The sequence below is a fragment of the Mytilus edulis genome, chromosome 11, assembly GCF_963676685.1.
Source record: "Mytilus edulis chromosome 11, xbMytEdul2.2, whole genome shotgun sequence".
Classification (NCBI taxonomy): Eukaryota; Metazoa; Mollusca; class Bivalvia; order Mytilida; family Mytilidae; genus Mytilus; species Mytilus edulis.
The window spans coordinates 13,198,022-13,215,675 of NC_092354.1; the positions used below are offsets into that span (position 1 = coordinate 13,198,022).

General features: G+C 29.6%; 2 protein-coding genes across 2 annotated transcripts; both read left to right on the forward strand.

The window, feature by feature from the left end:
* Window positions 1–2,205: 2,205 nt before the first annotated feature.
* LOC139495170 (valine-rich protein-like) lies at window positions 2,206–7,034 on the forward strand. The gene is made up of 12 exons (XM_071283364.1): window positions 2,206–2,334; window positions 2,752–2,865; window positions 3,137–3,160; window positions 3,503–3,520; window positions 3,971–4,036; window positions 4,383–4,400; window positions 4,882–4,893; window positions 5,333–5,356; window positions 5,610–5,663; window positions 5,977–6,078; window positions 6,501–6,524; window positions 6,943–7,034. The coding sequence occupies exons 1-12, from the start codon at window positions 2,259–2,261 to the stop codon at window positions 7,017–7,019; spliced, it is 609 nt and encodes a 202-aa protein (XP_071139465.1). The 5' UTR covers window positions 2,206–2,258; the 3' UTR covers window positions 7,020–7,034.
* A 2-nt stretch (window positions 7,035–7,036) lies between these two features.
* LOC139493991 (uncharacterized) lies at window positions 7,037–16,316 on the forward strand. Its single transcript, XM_071282160.1, has 11 exons — window positions 7,037–7,043; window positions 7,498–7,509; window positions 7,948–8,019; window positions 9,931–9,996; window positions 11,646–11,690; window positions 12,105–12,209; window positions 13,016–13,282; window positions 13,907–14,071; window positions 14,456–14,474; window positions 15,493–15,520; window positions 16,055–16,316. Exons 1-8 carry the CDS (start codon window positions 7,037–7,039, stop codon window positions 14,050–14,052), a joined length of 720 nt encoding a protein of 239 aa, XP_071138261.1. The 3' UTR covers window positions 14,053–14,071; window positions 14,456–14,474; window positions 15,493–15,520; window positions 16,055–16,316.
* Window positions 16,317–17,654: the final 1,338 nt, after the last annotated feature.

Sequence of the window (17,654 nt, forward strand, 5' to 3'; positions counted from 1 at the left end):
ACCCTAATATAGGTCTAAGAGTCAAAACAATGATAATTGAAAACACGACAAAGGTCAACAGAAATCGTTTTGATACATAAAAGAAATTAAATTTTGGGTTTGCTACTTCACCGGAAGTTCATGAACCCATAACTGCACAATTAGGCAAAAATACATGACATTGTTAACCTCTTGTCATTTTTATTGAAATCATAAATTTTCGTATGACAGAGAATAAACGATTTTGAGCAATTAATGCTTGTCTTATTAGACAACGTATGGGTATGTTCACCTATATATGCTTCATAGTCGTTTTATTGGCATTTTATTACAGCTACACTATAAATGTCGTACAACACTGCAATTAAACCCTTTCATCTCTAAGTATGAACTTTTTTTTATGTTATGTGTCCGTATTTTATGGCACTTTTACAGAATTAAAAATCTCGATTAGACATATTGAAATATCACGTAATAATAATAACATGTTATTTTTTTGGCAGACTTTGCAATTATATAGTTTCGTATATAAATAGGATGTCAGTGTTTTGTAAAAATGTACTTTCGCTATTTGGACATTCGATGCAAATTACGTAATTTGAAAAAAAAAGAAAAAAATAAAGAAAATGCAAATTATTGTACTGTCTTTTAGTTACCACAAAAATGGAGTTTAAATTTAGATAGTTTGAGTTTGAGTTACTTCCCTTTGCCGCAATGTTGGATGACAATGTCCGTCAGAAACCAACGAAATTCTGATAAATCTACTGCTAAACACAAAACATTTCGTATACAATTTGTATTTGCTAATTCATGACTACAATGTTCCCTGTACATGTTATAATCTGGTTTATCAACTAATTTGACCTCCAACTTGGCGGATAAGGGAAATAACTGAAAGTCAAATAAAGTCAATTTGAAACATTCTATATCATTATCCATTATCACTGAATCAGAACACATTGTTAAGGAGTCAGCTCAATCACGTCTCCGGGTGCGGGACATTGGTGGCCTTCGGCTGTTTCCTGCTCTTTGGTCGGGTTCTTGTTTTTTCGACACATTCCCCTATTTTCATTCTCAATTTTACAAAAGTTAGTTTTTATCATTGACGACACCCCCTCATTATACAAAATCAAGAATGAATTTAAAGAGACACTTTTCGAAAACTGTTCAAATGATTCCAGAACTATTGTTATGTTAGTAGATAATTATTTCAAGACAAAACTGTTTACCTGTTCGAATTCGAAATAAATTAAAACTATCAAAATTATAATCATTATTATCGAAACACCGAGAACTATCTTGGTACAGTTGACCGGTTAAAAATAAACTAAAGCTTGTATTTGAAAATTATTTTGTCATCCTCCTCCGATTCATTACATTAACAAACATCGTCTAGACAATGTTGTTTGTAGTATTCTTGCTTATGTAAACATGAATGAGACACTTGATGTTGATCAAAACATTTGTAAACAAGTGACATACATTCTTACCATTTGTTATTGTGTAACCTGTGATTGCTTCTTTTTCCTGATTAGTTCAAAACTGATTCATCGAATGTCAACGGAAATGTTTGTTCTGTACATTGACATTAAGTGCACAAAGGCATATAACTATTTATAACACTTCTTAATCGTTAAGTATCACTCCATATAACAAACATGCATTTTTCAAAAAAGTTGTTTAGGGCCCGTTCGCATAAAACCACTTTAGTTAAGAAATCCAAATATCAATTGATAAATACATAAAGATGTGTCAGTATTTGTATTATAATATATCTATTTGTTTTGTTCATTTCAGTTGTACACATTCGTGAGTATATTTTACTTGTAATTATAAAAAAAAACTAGAAACGAGACAACGAATTGATTTTACAAGTGGATTTAAATTTCAAAAGCACATGTTTCGTAAGATTGGTATCAGATGATATAAACCATAAACCATAAACATATATGTTGTTTCTAATACATTCAACGATCACTGGTTTTTTATACATCAACTATGTATCTCATTACATATAAATTCAAATAGTCCTTTGTACTAGTAGATATTAAGTAATTTTAGAAGGCAATCTGTCAAATTCGATTTATTTCGTATGTTTCACAATCATAACGATAACACCAATTGAGTTTAAAGTATGAAATTTATATTCTACAAAAGGCTTTCAAGTAACTTTAAAAAAAAGAGCTATTTTCATTGTTTGACGTAAGATTTTAGATGTCAGAGTTGTCTTTCTTGTAATAAAAATATTTTAATGAGTTAGGTGACTCTATTAAACACTGATGTTAAAAAATCTAAACTCAACTTATTATTTAATTGTAATTTTATTCTCTTCCATTGTAGCAATCCCAAAAGCAGGTTAGTATTTTATATAAATAGTTTGTTTACGTAATGAAACAGGAATACAATATCAATTATTCATTAAAACAACCGAAACATCACAATTCAAAACCCTCATTTATAAAATATCAAACACACAAACAAAGAATACAATGCAAAACAATAAATAAGAATTGATTGCAATATATACATAGATATAGGTGTGAATGGAGGTGGTTTTGATTGTTTGTTAAATTGACAGTAAGACAATGACAAAATGGTATCAATTGAAATAAAAACAGAGCAAAATAATAAAAAGAAATAAAAAAGGAAAACACACACACAATACCAATTATACAAAATACAACACATTTGAGTTGTGGCAAAGATGAAGATAAAGACAGTTGAAAGTGACACTTGGCATGTGAATTACAAATTTATTATTTACTTTTACAGTTGTAAGACACAAACCACTGAGACAAGATACAGCACATGATGTTCACCAACATGTTAATCTTAAGAGGACTGAAGTTCGACGTGTTAACCAAGTGGTCGATTTGATCCACGAGGGTACGTTTCATCATAATGCAGGGTGTAGATGGTGGTCCCTACATTTTTAAGAATGTTTATCAAGCCAATAAATAGTACTACAAATTTTGATTTTTTTCTGTAAATAAAAAATCAATTTATTGATTATGATAAAGCAGAACCTTGCCTCCTTGATTAATATTGATATCTGAAACATTGGAAAATTAAACTGACTTGTTTTTATTTTACCTATACCTGATGTACTTTTTACCTTTTATGTATTATTAAACTTTAATTTTTATATTTTTTACAGTTCCAATGGTTGTCGTTAAACACAGTAAGTACTGCCTACAATAACTAGATGTGTTAAAGTATTTTGAATACAAAATATAAAAAAAAAGAAATACAATTTTATTATGTGATCAAGTGTTTTGAAGCATCTCTTCGTATCTGCTTCATTTTTTTCACAAATAGTTGTTAATAGTATATAATAGTTATTTGACAAATTGTGACAATATCCTTCAAATCAATAATTTACGTCCGTTTAGTTAGCCTAAAAATTTTAGAAATAGTAAAGTTTTAAGCCTGTGTATTATCAATGCATTTTGCAATTACCTATTGTTGTTCAAACTTTAATGACTTTTAAATGTACTAAATGCAAATTTGTTTTCCTTTTCAGAGACATTTTTGTCACCTGGTAAGTAAGCTATTATACAAAGATAATTTTCGATTGACTGGCGAATGGATTTAATATTGATTCAAACATTTTTATTTTGTTCATGTAAAAAACAAATTTGACATTAACATTATCAAACACTAACGAAAGAATCCTTTATATATCTGCACCAAAAATGAAGAAAAGAAATAATACATTCCAATTGATTTATTGCTTAAGTAACAATTTTATATTTGTGAAAGCTGAATGCAAAATGATTTGATTTTCCCCAGTATACCAATATATTATCACGACGTACTAATGATCTGAACAAATAACGAAATTAAACAATAGACTAAACGAAGTAAATATAACTTCTTATCACATAAACATGCTGGAGCATATACAACACTATATTTTACAAAAAGATAAATTATATATACAACCTTTTTATTCAATCTATATTTCATATTATATTATAATTCATTTCAGAAATTATCCCAAAACCAGTTGTTGTAAACGAAGTCCTTGCACTTCCAGTTATTCACGACAATCATGGTAAGTGTATTACACGTTAACAGTCGACACGTATACTGATATTTTATATACAGTTGACACGTCGACTAGATGTTTCATTTGTTTCAACATTTCGTAAGATCATATATAATTTTAACTAGTTTTATCATCTTAACACCCTTTCATTAGGCGTTGCAAAATATAAAATAATAAATTAAATTTTATGTTGCTTATTGTTTTACTCAGTACATTTCATAACCAGAAATACCATTACAGAATTTTGCAGACTTGAATATTTTAATATGAAATGATTATTTTCAAAAATGCTTTCCTCTACTTGTTTATATCATATAATGTCTATATAATTTTCTTTATTTTTAAATTTCAGTTGTTCAGGTTGAGCATAGTAAGTATATTCAGTTGATAAGATATGATCAATAAACACACATGCATGAAGGTTCTTTATTGTCAGTTATCAACCTGTAAAGTCTAAAAGAAAGTACTATGAGGGCGATTAACAATTTTTGAGAACTGATTGTTTACATAATTATTAAATATAATCTAAATATTTATGAATCGTTACAAAGAAATGTTGTTACTTGATGGAAAAAACCACACAAACATGTACATGAAGTGAACACCAAGATGATATAAAACAAACAACACAAGTTTTATTTCCAAGAGGAAATTATTGCATGAGAAAAAATCATACTAAAAAAAATCAAAACATTCAATATATACTGTTTTTAACAATTCAAGTTACGCAAGTTTTATTAAACTAATACTTAAAAGTATACGTACCATTTTCTATGTTGGATAAGAAGAACAAGTTGTATAATTGTTTATTTGAAATCGCTTAACGTATATATTTTTTTTTCTATTTTTAGTTGATGCTCCATGTAAGTAAAAAAATACAGCCATCTTCTGCATGTGATGTTAAATAGTTATTTTTTTCTAAAAAAAAATATACCAGTATTGACAGATTATATTTATTATTTTAAAGACTGTTGACTATTTGTCACTGTTATACATTACGCCAAAATATATAAGAAGAGTAGTTCAGTTGTTCTCCATATTTTAACGCTTTTATATAGACGGCAGCACATATACTCAAATTAAAGGGAGAAGTCCTGACTACTTGCAATCGAATATCAATAGAATGTTGGTTAAATGAGATGTAGATAAATATTTTAGTTATTGTATAACTTTATGAATATGCCGCTCAATACATTTAAAATGAATTTCAATTCAAAATGTCAATTATTGTAACAACATAAATTGTTATTATCATAGTGGTAAATGATTTTTATATTAACCATACTTTTTTATAATTTTCAGTTGAAGTTGAAAGGAAGAAATTTGGTAAGTGTTTTATTTCTTTTACTATCTTTGAAATTAAACATTATTTAATTTGAATTAAGAATGTTAGATATAAAAGTTGTTTACAAATATTGTCTCAGATCCGGTTATTATTTGTTTGCTTTCTTTGTGTATTTGTCTTAAAATCTCACATATTTTTCAAAGCAACTATTGCGAAAAAAACAATGTATTACATAAAACTACGCCAATGAATGAGTTCTTGTCAGTATATCTAATGAGTATATATATTTTACAGTTCCAAAACCATTCACAGTAATCAAACCAGTTGCTGTCGACTTCCTCAAGAAAAGTAAGTATACCATAGACTTTTGTATATTTCCTCTGAATGACCTTACATCTAGTTCCAATTGTCATTCTGACATCAAGCAAAAATCACATTTTGATTTAAAGATGTGCCACTGTGACACAACAAAACGGGGACAGTAAAAAATGTCTCAGATAAAGCGTAATTTTTACAAGAGCTTTTGTTTTATAGTTGGTCATAATTTATTTAAACAGTGTATCTCATTTTAAATGTACACTACTATTCAATTTGTTTTAGTATAATAAGAATTGTTGGACTTAATAAACAATATGAATATTCTTCTGTATTTCTTTTTTAGTCACCAAGGTTTACGACAGAAAAGTTGAGGTACCACACTTCCAACCAGTTCCATTGATCGCCACAATTGACAAACCAAGGCCAGTACCATTCACAAGAGAAGGTGAGTATCTTTATACAAAAAAGGGGAAACTTATTTGTTTTTAATTAATATGCAGATTTCAATCAAGACATATTACGAATATTCATTCATTTACATGATTCCTTGCTTCGTAATTTAATAATAGGGATATGATATTTGTTAAAAAGACAATAAATGTTTTAATAAGCTTCATGCAGGTATATTGTACTTTCACACATATTCATGTATATTATATTAACCAACAATCGTGATTTGAGTTGTTTGTATTATTGAATTAGTAAGACACAATGGCGGTCACTAAGTTGAATAAATCAAGTGATTTTTTATGTTTTATGCAAAAGAGAGGATGACGATGTTAAAGACCCAATCAAAGTCGCGGACAAACATAAAACTAATACGACCAATGGGTTTCTATTAATACCTTTTTCTTATATCTTTTTCAGTTGTTCAACATTACGACGTCCACGGTAAGCTTCATTAACAACATTATTTTCATAGTGACATCACCTTACTTATTTTAGTTATATTGTTTAAATATTGCTTATTACAAAAAGAATAAGAAAGCAATCATCTTAATTGATTGCATTGCATTGTATTGTATTTAATTTCATTACATTGCGTTGTTATTTCTATTGTTTAAATACGTGTTCTAGTTCTCTTTGCGAAGTAGAATTCACATTGTATATTTTCAATAGATTAAGATGATCATAAATGTATTTTGTATTGTTTTTTTAGTTTCACAATTAAGTCCAATTTCCTGAGTCAATAAATATTTAAGAGTGAATATAATCAACATGTTTCATAGCAATTTTGTAAGTTCATCCATACATGACAAATGTACGTAAACTATTTAATTTACTTACAAATGTCTGTTATCTTTTTCAGTTAATGTACCAAGACCAAGACCAGTCAAATTGACCAGACACAGAACTCATGTTGAAAATGGTATGCTGATACTCTAAGCTACTTCCTCTATATAATGTCAGGTTTTCTGATGTATTTTATGAGCCTTATGTAGACGAAACGCGCGTCTGGCGTATTGAATTATAAGTGTGGTACCTTTGATAACTATGATCCAAACCTCTAATTTTGTGAAGTTATTTTTTCATTTGTTCTTCCTGTAAATCTTGTCAGAATAGGTTTTCATTGAGAATATTCCAATGTACGTGAAATAATTATAATGATTACAAGCTCTAGCATATACGTAAAAATCTATACAAATGTAACTAACCAAGTTACAATCAAACAAAAACATTCTCACACTTGTTATGATTTTTACTATACATAATCTTGTTTTATCTTTCTCTATGTGTTACAAAATTGACTTTACGCATATTATTTACCATTTTTATATCAACACATAATATGGTGTGCCAAATGAGTGTATATTTATGAATAATAAGCATCTTTTAATATATTTTTTTTGTTTTTCGTTTTCAGTTCCATTTGAAAGTAAGTAAACTGTAACCATATGGAGAGCTTTGGATTCTGGGTAAAATACGTGACAGGCACTTGTTTAATATTGATTATTTTTTACTTGTATATTGATGACAAACACGGACACATTTGAATACTCAAATTATATGAATATCAAAGGACTTTTAAAAATAGAAGTTTGACCAAATATTTGAATTTCAATTTTGATGATTTATTATAAGGAAATTACTATTCTGGATAAAGATGTAATTGTCATTGTTAAATAGCATCTAACATTTGTAATATTTCTCATTGTCATAAAGATTTGTTTTGGTACAGTTGTTTCCTCAGAAGTACATACGATAAGTTGTGAAACAAACATTTATGTATTTTTTTCGTCACATTGGTGTTATATTATATTTGCAAAATGCACGCGTTCCCTTTAACTATATGATGAATTGTTTATTACTTTAGCACCAAACGTAATTGTCCAGAACAGACCACGTCACCACGAAGTCAGAGAATTTATTCCAAGAGTACCACAAGGTATTAATCTTTATGAGTGATTCAGACGATTGTCATTAAATGTGGCATGTCATATTTTAATGACCAATTTATTGAAAGATAAAAGATTTGGAAATATTGATCTCACTTTTTGAAGCCCGTATTTCTTTATATTTAAGTAAAACATTGGTTAAAGAGTCTTTGTTAAAATTGAAACAAAAAATAATCTTGAAATTATTTTTTAACTTGATGTCATGAATGATGTTTATTTCTTATCCTTGTTCATTTTTTAACTACTAGTATATACATTAGATTAATAATCTGTATGACGTTCATTTTCAAATACATAATTGGTTTTAACAATATGTAATAAGATTATATTTGATTTTCAATTGAATGAACTTATTACGCGAATTAATGTGTATTTTTTATATTGCTTGTCTCAAAAGCTTGAGTCTTCATTTAACTGTATACGCATTTTGTTGGAAATGCTTTCTGAGCGTTTCAGTATTAAAAATGATATATAAAAACACCATTGGTCAATATAGCCATTTGTGTTGCTATATATTTTGATACATGTTTATTCATCTTCATAACTATTATGTATATTAATTTTCATAGTTCATGTCGAGAAATTCAGAATACCAAGCCCCAAAAAAGGTAACAAAACAACGGAAGACGTAGAACACAATCTTTAACACGGTCCTGGTGCTGCAGTTATAGTCTTACAACTTTTCTAAATAGTTTAAATCTTATTGCATGTTAGTTTTAATATCTTTTTCTCTAGTCTGTAAAAGCGTTCTCAAAATCTTGTAATACATCGGGAAAAATCTTGCATTGGTTATCTAACCAAGTTTTTAAATAGTTTAAAAACGCATTGCATGTTATTTTTAACATCTTCTTCTCTTTAACTTTCGTAGGAAGTAGTCTCATTTGTTTGTAATACATTGACAAAAATATTCTATATGCAATTTAGTAATATAATTTTGTATTGGTTTCATCAATTGTCGGGTACTTTAACAAACGATTTTAAATATTCAAATCTAGAAATATCAAGCTGTTACTGAAATTAAAATTTCTAAATTTAACGATTTTCATAGTTGCAAAATTTTGATATATATTTCATTCGGGCAAATATTTTTTAACATGCCGTCAATAGAGGATATCATAAATTGAATGTAAATAGTTATTGTTCTGAAATTTTAAAGAACTCATCTACGTTCAAAAGTAAAATGAGATAACTCATGCTTTAAACATATCTCTCTCTTTTTCTAAACTTTTGCATGTTGGATTACTGTTATTCGTAGATAGGTAGTTAATTTAGATTCATAGCTGTAGCTATATAGTTATTTCTAGACTTTTCATAGGACTACTAGGTTTACACTATGTTCCTAGATGTTGACAACAATAAACGGTTATAGATCTTGTCAATGACAAACCAACAGTATTCAATGAAAGAACAAGCAGTATTGCACGCGTGTTTATTTATACCCAACGACTAATCATTTTCGCATATTTAGTGGCGCACCGAATCAGAATTTACACCACGATGAACGGAGATCATTTTCAGTATTTTAACGCGTATCGGAGAGTTAAGGCATGTGAGAATGAATGAATTTCATTGAAGAGAATGCTAATTTAATTACTACGGTGACGATGATATTGCTAAATTCTTTCTGTCGCTATAGTTTGAATAAAAAAAACAAGTGTTTTACAAACGCTACGATATTCTGAATTTCTGTACTGTTGCTACGATATTTGAATAATGTTACACGATTGTGTTGATTATTTCACACGGTCGTGTTCATTATTTTAACAGTCGTATAGTTACATCACACCGTCGAGTTGTTTTGGTCTAGAAGATGAAGAACAGCACTATTGAAAAGGTGAATATGTTTTAATGTTATTAAGATAATATGTAGCACAATAGTATTTTTATTTTGCTTCTTTAAGGATTCAATGGCCGAGTTTTTGCCGGCACAAATGAAGATAGAGCAGTATCTTTCGAAGCAGATCGATGTAAGAGGAGAAAATCCCACCCTACAATATCTATCCTTAGTCATTATATATCATATATCAATCAGTTGCATGGCACCAGTTTTTGTCATAAAAATTTTATCATTCCTAATTTGTTCAAAGCTATGTTAAACATATGTTGCAGTTCACTTGTTTGAAACAACTGTGTAGGAAAAAAAATTGGATATTTTTATAGGAGAAATGCATCAAACTAAGAATCTGTAAGGCAATATTCTGCTCATTATTTTACCTTTTAAAATTTCTTGCTATATTATCAAAAGGTCTCCATACAATTAGAACTATTAAAAAAATGAAAAATCGCTTGATTTCATTTCAATTTGATTAGTAATGCTAGTGCTCCTTTATTAGGTTTGCATTGATGAAATTGTTTAAAAACATACTTGTCATGTTAATAGAAAAGTTTCTGTATATTAAATTAAGAAAGTTAGTAAAGCTATGAATACTAGATAAAAGTGGTGCCTAAGTGACATGCTTAAAGCACTATGCTTTGCTTCAATATATATTCAATTATTGTATATCAATATCAGTATATACAATGAGCACCTCCTGTTTGATGTAATGTACGTTGTGAACTATTGTCTTGCTATAATGAAGGCAATAGTTTGTATGAGTTATTTATACGTTTTGTTTATCCTCTGATATACGCATGCTCCATAACCTACTTTCCCTATGTATTTTGTAACTATGTTACCAGGCGTAAAATCTCCAGTAGTTTTCTATGTTGTGTCTTCTGTACTGTTATTTGTCTGTTTGTCTTTTATTTTTAGCCATGGCGTTGTCAAGCTATTTTCTATCTATGAGTTTGACTCTCCCTCTGGTATATTTCGTCCCTCTTTTAAATGATGGTGAAAATTGCCAAATTTCAAATGACATTTTAGTTAAATGTGTGGGATATTATACAGTGCGTTCTTATCATTTAGTCAAATTTTAAACAAAACCACCGATAAACTAGTTAAAAATTAAAAATAAGGTATTGTCTTGATGTGGTAATTACCATTGGTCAATTGAGGAACCATTTCATTTAGATGTGAAAGATATTGCGCTGCGTTTTTTAAGCACGTCGGATAATATGAAGAAAAAGAAACGAAAAAAAGTATATTGATGTAACAGTTTTCCTCTTAACCAATGACTTGAATAAGTAATGAAACTGGCGGAATGAAAAATAAATTCGTCTTCCCCTTTGAAACATGCATTTCCCGTAGCTTATACTCCTCTTGTGTTTTGTAACTATGTGCAATAATTCCTGTTTGTGCTTTGGTCTTTGTGATATACGGAACGAAATTTAAGAAAATTGTTTTCTTTAAAAAATACATCACTTATACATTTGTGTTAAGTGGTCAATAGATATATATTTCACATCTCAAAATGATATTTTAGATATTTGTACAAATGTTTTTTATGAATAAGGACTAAATGTAAAATTTATTGAACCGAAAGAAATAGGTACTTTGAAAATAAATAGTCAATAAAACTTTGAAAAATGTACTTAAACAGAATTATAAGGTGGGCTACATGATTTCTAAAATCATGTTTTTGATCATAATACACAGTTCGTAAATTTTAATGCCTAATAAACTTTATCACGTGAAACCCTAATTCTATATCTAAATGGATACTTTTTTATTACTTAGTCGGACCAAACACAGCTGGAAGAACAATTGACGTAAGACGTACAGGTAAGAAACGTTTCTAGATAGTTACCATTTTCTTTAATTTTTTTGGTTTTGTTTGTTTGATGTACTCTTCACCATTTGAATGAAATTTCTGATTTTCAAATATGATAGACTCGAGAACAGCCGAGGAAGGGAATTCAATTGTCAGTCATGATTCATAATTCAAAATCAAATATTCAAAGTAATAAAAAAAGGTTTAAAACAAAGCAAGTTTTATTGTATTTGCACTGGAAACATGGCATAATTAATCAAAACTCTCATTCTGTGCGTTTTATATCTGTAGTGGAATTTGGTGTTAAGTTATGAATGTTTGTTGACCTCTAGATATCTTCCGAATGTTTGTTTCGTTAGGATTCTGTTATTTTTAAGTACAATACTCTTCCCTATCCAAATATTGAACGTGCTGATATTTTTTAGTACAAGCTGCACAAGGACCAGCAGTAGCACCACAAGCTCAAGAAGTAGCAGTTGAATTCCATGATGGACGTTCAGGTCAACCAATCAGAGACGATGCAAGAAGAGGTAGCTAAATCTTTTTCTTATTTGTGACTGAATTTGTTATTATATCTATATGTTCGCACCTTTTCAATACGAGCACCACCATGATATATTATGAAAGGGATGATTTATACGACGTAGAGGATATACTTCGAACTGACACAAAGACTCGAAATAGTATGACAAGACAATAAGAAGCGGGAGAATACCAAAACATTCGTTGGCACACTGCATGATCTTATCTACCGAGCACACATACAATCTACACTTCTTTTCTTTCCACTGGGTTAATACTGCACGCACCTGCTTATTCACAATTTTTGTGTAAACACAATACATTGCACAATGGTTTGTATAAACACCATACATTGCACAATTGTTTGTATAAAAACTATACATTGCACAATTGTTTGTATAAACACTATACATTGCACAATTGTTTGTATACACACTATTTTCATTGCACCAAATTATTTATCAATTTTCACACTTCTCCAAAAAATCTATCACACAATTAACACAATTATTTGTATGATTATACTAATAATATTCCTCCAAATTCCTAAAGGTCTCTGAAATGTTTTACCGTCTTTGTGTTTACAATTACATTTTTTTTATATTAGAATAAAACGTTATATCCATAGTCCAAAATATAAGACATTTCAGAGACTAATTTCGCAATGTTAAAAGGGCTATTCAAAGAAATTGTTTGTATATTTTTTTTCTGAAGATATGATTGTATATAATAAATTTGAAGTTCCAAAAAAGTATTTTGAAATAGCCCTTTCAATTTTCCATCCTTCCTCCCTATAATCATCCAATTCACATAGGTCAAGGAGTTAGACGTACAGTTGAAAGAGTCGCAGGAGGTTCCCGACAAGGTCAGGCTTTCGCAATCGGAGACGAAATTGTATCTGGTGGAGAATTCTTGAGAGGTGGAGGAGTCGCATTAGGTGCCGGAGGTGGTGGCCTAGTAGGAGGAGCTATCGGAGGAGGCGGAGTCGGATTAGGAGGAGGAGCAGGAGGCGGATTCGGATTTGGAGGAGGAGCACAAGTTCTTGGAGTTATCGGAGGAGGAGGTATCGGTGGCGGTGGAGGTAATTCTTTCTACGATAAGGCACGGACAGAAACGGAAGTATATACAACGATACATGCAACGGTCGACAGTATTGAATAGTAAAAAACTGAAATTGTGTAAAACTTATGCGACGTTGTTATGCTAAGATATCAACGAGTTCCTGGTTTGATACGCTATAAATGTCCCGCTCTGCGTTGCGCCCTAATTGACAAAATCAGAGCGGGACATTTATAACGTTTCAAACCAGGAACTCGTTGATATCTTAGCATAACAACGTGGACAAAAGTTTTACACAATTTCAGTTTTTTATTCTCATTGTTCTAAACAAAAGATGTGTAAAAATATGAATAGAACACTCATATTAATCCGGCCAACCACAGCGCTTAATACCAAAAAATTGGAAGTCATGGATGTATCTGATCCGACAACGTGAGGAGCTAGACGACCAAAAATTAAAAAGTCAAATTTAATTAAGTCTACTTTGTATGAAGAACCTAGTTTTTAAAATTCGGTTTTTATAACTTTCAAAAGTTTTACCAACCTAAACCTGTTTGTATTACGAGCTTTTGCTCCAGATTAATAAACGGGTTGGTGAGTTTCTTGTGTTATTGAGTATATATAACTATATAACATATTTCTATAGGTGGATTAGGCGGACGTGGAATTGGTGGCGGTAGCGGAGGTGGACGTGGAATTGGTGGCGGTATCGGAGGTGGACGTGGAATCGGAGGAGGATACGGCGGATATGGACCAGTCGGATATGGAGTTGGTTCCAAAGGCGACTATTAGGGAAATTAAATAATTACAAGTATGCTCATCTGTTTGAAAATAAATCAAATATTCGTTATCATATGTCTCATATTTCTAGATTTAAATAGTGACTAATTTTAACAGTTTGCTATTTACTTTATAAAGAATCATCTGTTCATTTCAAAGTAAGCACTTTTATTTGTTCAATCCTAGCAATTGCTTTCATATTAATAACTTGAAGTTTTCATTATAATTTGTTTTGAAAAATATAACGTTTTTCAATAAATGAAAACAACGATATGTGTGCTTTCATCACTCACAAGATGCTTTCATTGAGTTAACTTTAGACATTTGTATGGATTTTCCTTTTAACTGCAATGTCTGAACTACGTAGATATATTGTTTCCTATATATTTCAACACTGATTTATTATTATTTCTAGATTACTTGAAGGTTTAGGGGTAAGACATATTATTAACGTATCAGTTCCTACCCCGTATACAATCCACAACAAAGTTTAATTACAGAATGGCCAACATGATTGCTGTTATATGAAGTCCATTGTTATTTTGCTTCTTGCTTTGTATATTGTTTGTTTTTGTTGAATAAAAAATAAATGTTGTTGTTGTATGACTTATTCACTGTTCATGTACAATACATCTCATATACTGTTATCCTGTTCATGTTCAATACCTCCCTTATATTTATTACACTGCCGGCTTTGTTTTACAGATTAAAAGTGGAAACTATTGTTAAACGTGTTTCACATTATGTTAAAAGGAAGTTACAGTTCTAACAGCTAGATTTATAATGTATTATTAGAACAATCTTTAAATGAAATACCCAAACAACTTTAAAATAATGTCCATTTATTCAAAAATGTAGTTTAATGATGAACAATTGTTTTAGGTTTTACATGTTTCATTCACTTAATAATTAGAAAAGTCAATTTATAAACCGTGTACTTTTCAACTATAAAGTATGCAGTATAAAGTTTCTTCGAATTTAAAAGTAGCATAGTTTAATGAGATTGAATGCTTTGGTGGAAGTTCTTTTAATTATCCTTACTAACATTTTTTTGTGTGTAGAAATTTGTTTATACAAGACTTATTTCAAGGCATCTCATGTTCTTCCTCATACGTGTTATATTTGATGCAATGTTTTTTTTTATGAAATCCGTTATACGTACATTTTGTATGTAATATCTACTCAGAAGTGTCTTCAATTTTTTTTAAGATGTAATCATTCAATGACTGTTTTCTATTTTCTTGTTTTCTATTTTCACCGCTGATATTGGCAAATCCACTGTTTCATCGATTTTCTATGAACTATCATTCAAAACATTACCTTTATGACAGTCAGCGTTTCTATAAATTAAAAAAGAGGAAAAATGTAATGTAAAAGATGAATTGTTTACTTGACATAATTGATAACAAAAATAGAAACCATTGTTTAATTATTATCATTTGTTCATTTCAGCCAAATACTGAGTAACAGTTTTTCCTAGGTAAGCAGTACAAGTATTAAATGATTAATGTAAACGGCAATGATACAGAATTCTTACTTATATTGGTATTAAAAAACACGATGCATAAAGTGTTCATTTTAAATCTGCATTGACTAGAGCCAATAAAAAAACACTTTAAACAGTACACGGAGTACAAAACAAGGCAAAGTACTAGAATTTAACCCTGACATTATTTTACTTTTTAATATTGAAAAATATTAAACATTTATACATGCACTACGAAAAGATATATTAAACAAACAGTGACAAACATATAGATTGACACAGATGCTAGAACTTACAAATAAAACAGTGTTCTCTTTTGGAATTAACAATCTGGAAGACATTTGTACTTAGGTCTATAGTTCACACTTAGGACAAACTTTATTGTATAAAGTATTCTCAACTCGCACTCCTTATTTGGCCTTTTAACTTTATTATTACTGTGTGTTGAAACGATCGTCTAGCTGGTAATATTAAAACCATTGTAAGTTTAATTTGTAGATAATAATGATTTTTCTTTTTTCATTGCAGGAGGATTTCTAAAATCTGGTGGCATTTCAGACATTAATACTTGTTGTTACCACGTTTAATTCTCGTTGTTACCACGTGTTTTACGTGATTTGAGCATTTGTAGATAATATATTACATCGGTTTGATCAATGTAATCATCATCTTCGGGCGTCTAAAATAAATTATATATTTTCCAATATTTGTTACTTGTACTGAACCCTATTCATCGACTGTCTGATGAAATACATCATTGATTTTATTAAATCTTTACTAGATTGTACTATTTACTAGTTTCTTTTTTGAATCACACAAATACAAAATCTCATAGAAAATGATATATAAAAAAGACAAAACATTTCCAACAACCATGCTAGGTACTTGTACTGTACAATATACTTAGACTATTGGATGAAATACATCATTGATTTGATTAAATCTTTACTAGATTGTACTATTTACTAGTTTCTTTTTTCAATCACACAAATAAAAAATCTCAAAGAAACAAATATACAAAAAGGTAAAACAAATCGCCACATAAAAACAAATCGCCACATTCTTGCTAGGTACGTGTACAGAACCTACTATGTACTAGTTTCTTTTTTCAATCACACAAATACAAAAACTCAAAGAAACAAATATACAAAAAGGTAAAACAAATCGCACCAACCATGATAGGTATTTGTACTGAACCATTTTCATCGAAACTGTCAAATGTAATACATCATTGATTTTATTAAATCTTTACTAGATTGTACTATTTACTACTGTCTTTTTTTGAATCACACAGCTACAAAATCTCAAAGAAAAGGACATACCAAAAATCCCGTACAGACATGCTTGTTACTTGTGGTGTGCCCCTTTCATAGATACTTTTTAATTAAATGCTTCATTGACTCATCAGATTGTATTACTTTCTAGTAGATTGATTGAAGCACAACTAAAAAAACTCAAATAATGGAATACACATAAAAGTAAAACAAATCTCCACAACCACATGAAAAATGCTAGTTACTTGTACTGCACCCTATTCAGAGATAGTATAATTCGAAACTACACGACAGATTTACCCTAATGTATTACTGATTACTTTTGTTACATTATGTGCATGCAATACAATCTTACAGAAGTGGACAGAAAAATCAAGTTAAACAAATATTACATTGGAGCATACTAACTTTTTATGGTTGGTTATTTTGTGAATTTATGGATGTATCCTCTGGAATTTTATGGTTTCTCTGAGTTTGTTATGAAAGTTATATTTACAAAAATGATGACAATTCTATATCTATAGATCAATTTGAAGTAAAACCAAAGATACCACATACGAACGTATTTTGCACACAGCATAACATTTAACAAAAACCCGTAGGACAACGTGAAATAACATCAAACAATGTTACGTAACTAGTATCGAGTTTTCAACAGTGTTATTTAACAGTGTTATTCAACAGTGATATTGAAGGCAGATCAAATTGATTTTTTTGGAAAAAAAGGAGTTGTGATTCGATTGAAGTAGTTGTTCATTAGAGTAATGTTTATGTATCTTAAATATAGTAAAGGATCATACCCGTTATGAAGTCAACTGTTCCTAATTATCATAAAAAAAGGCTTATTAAGCAAT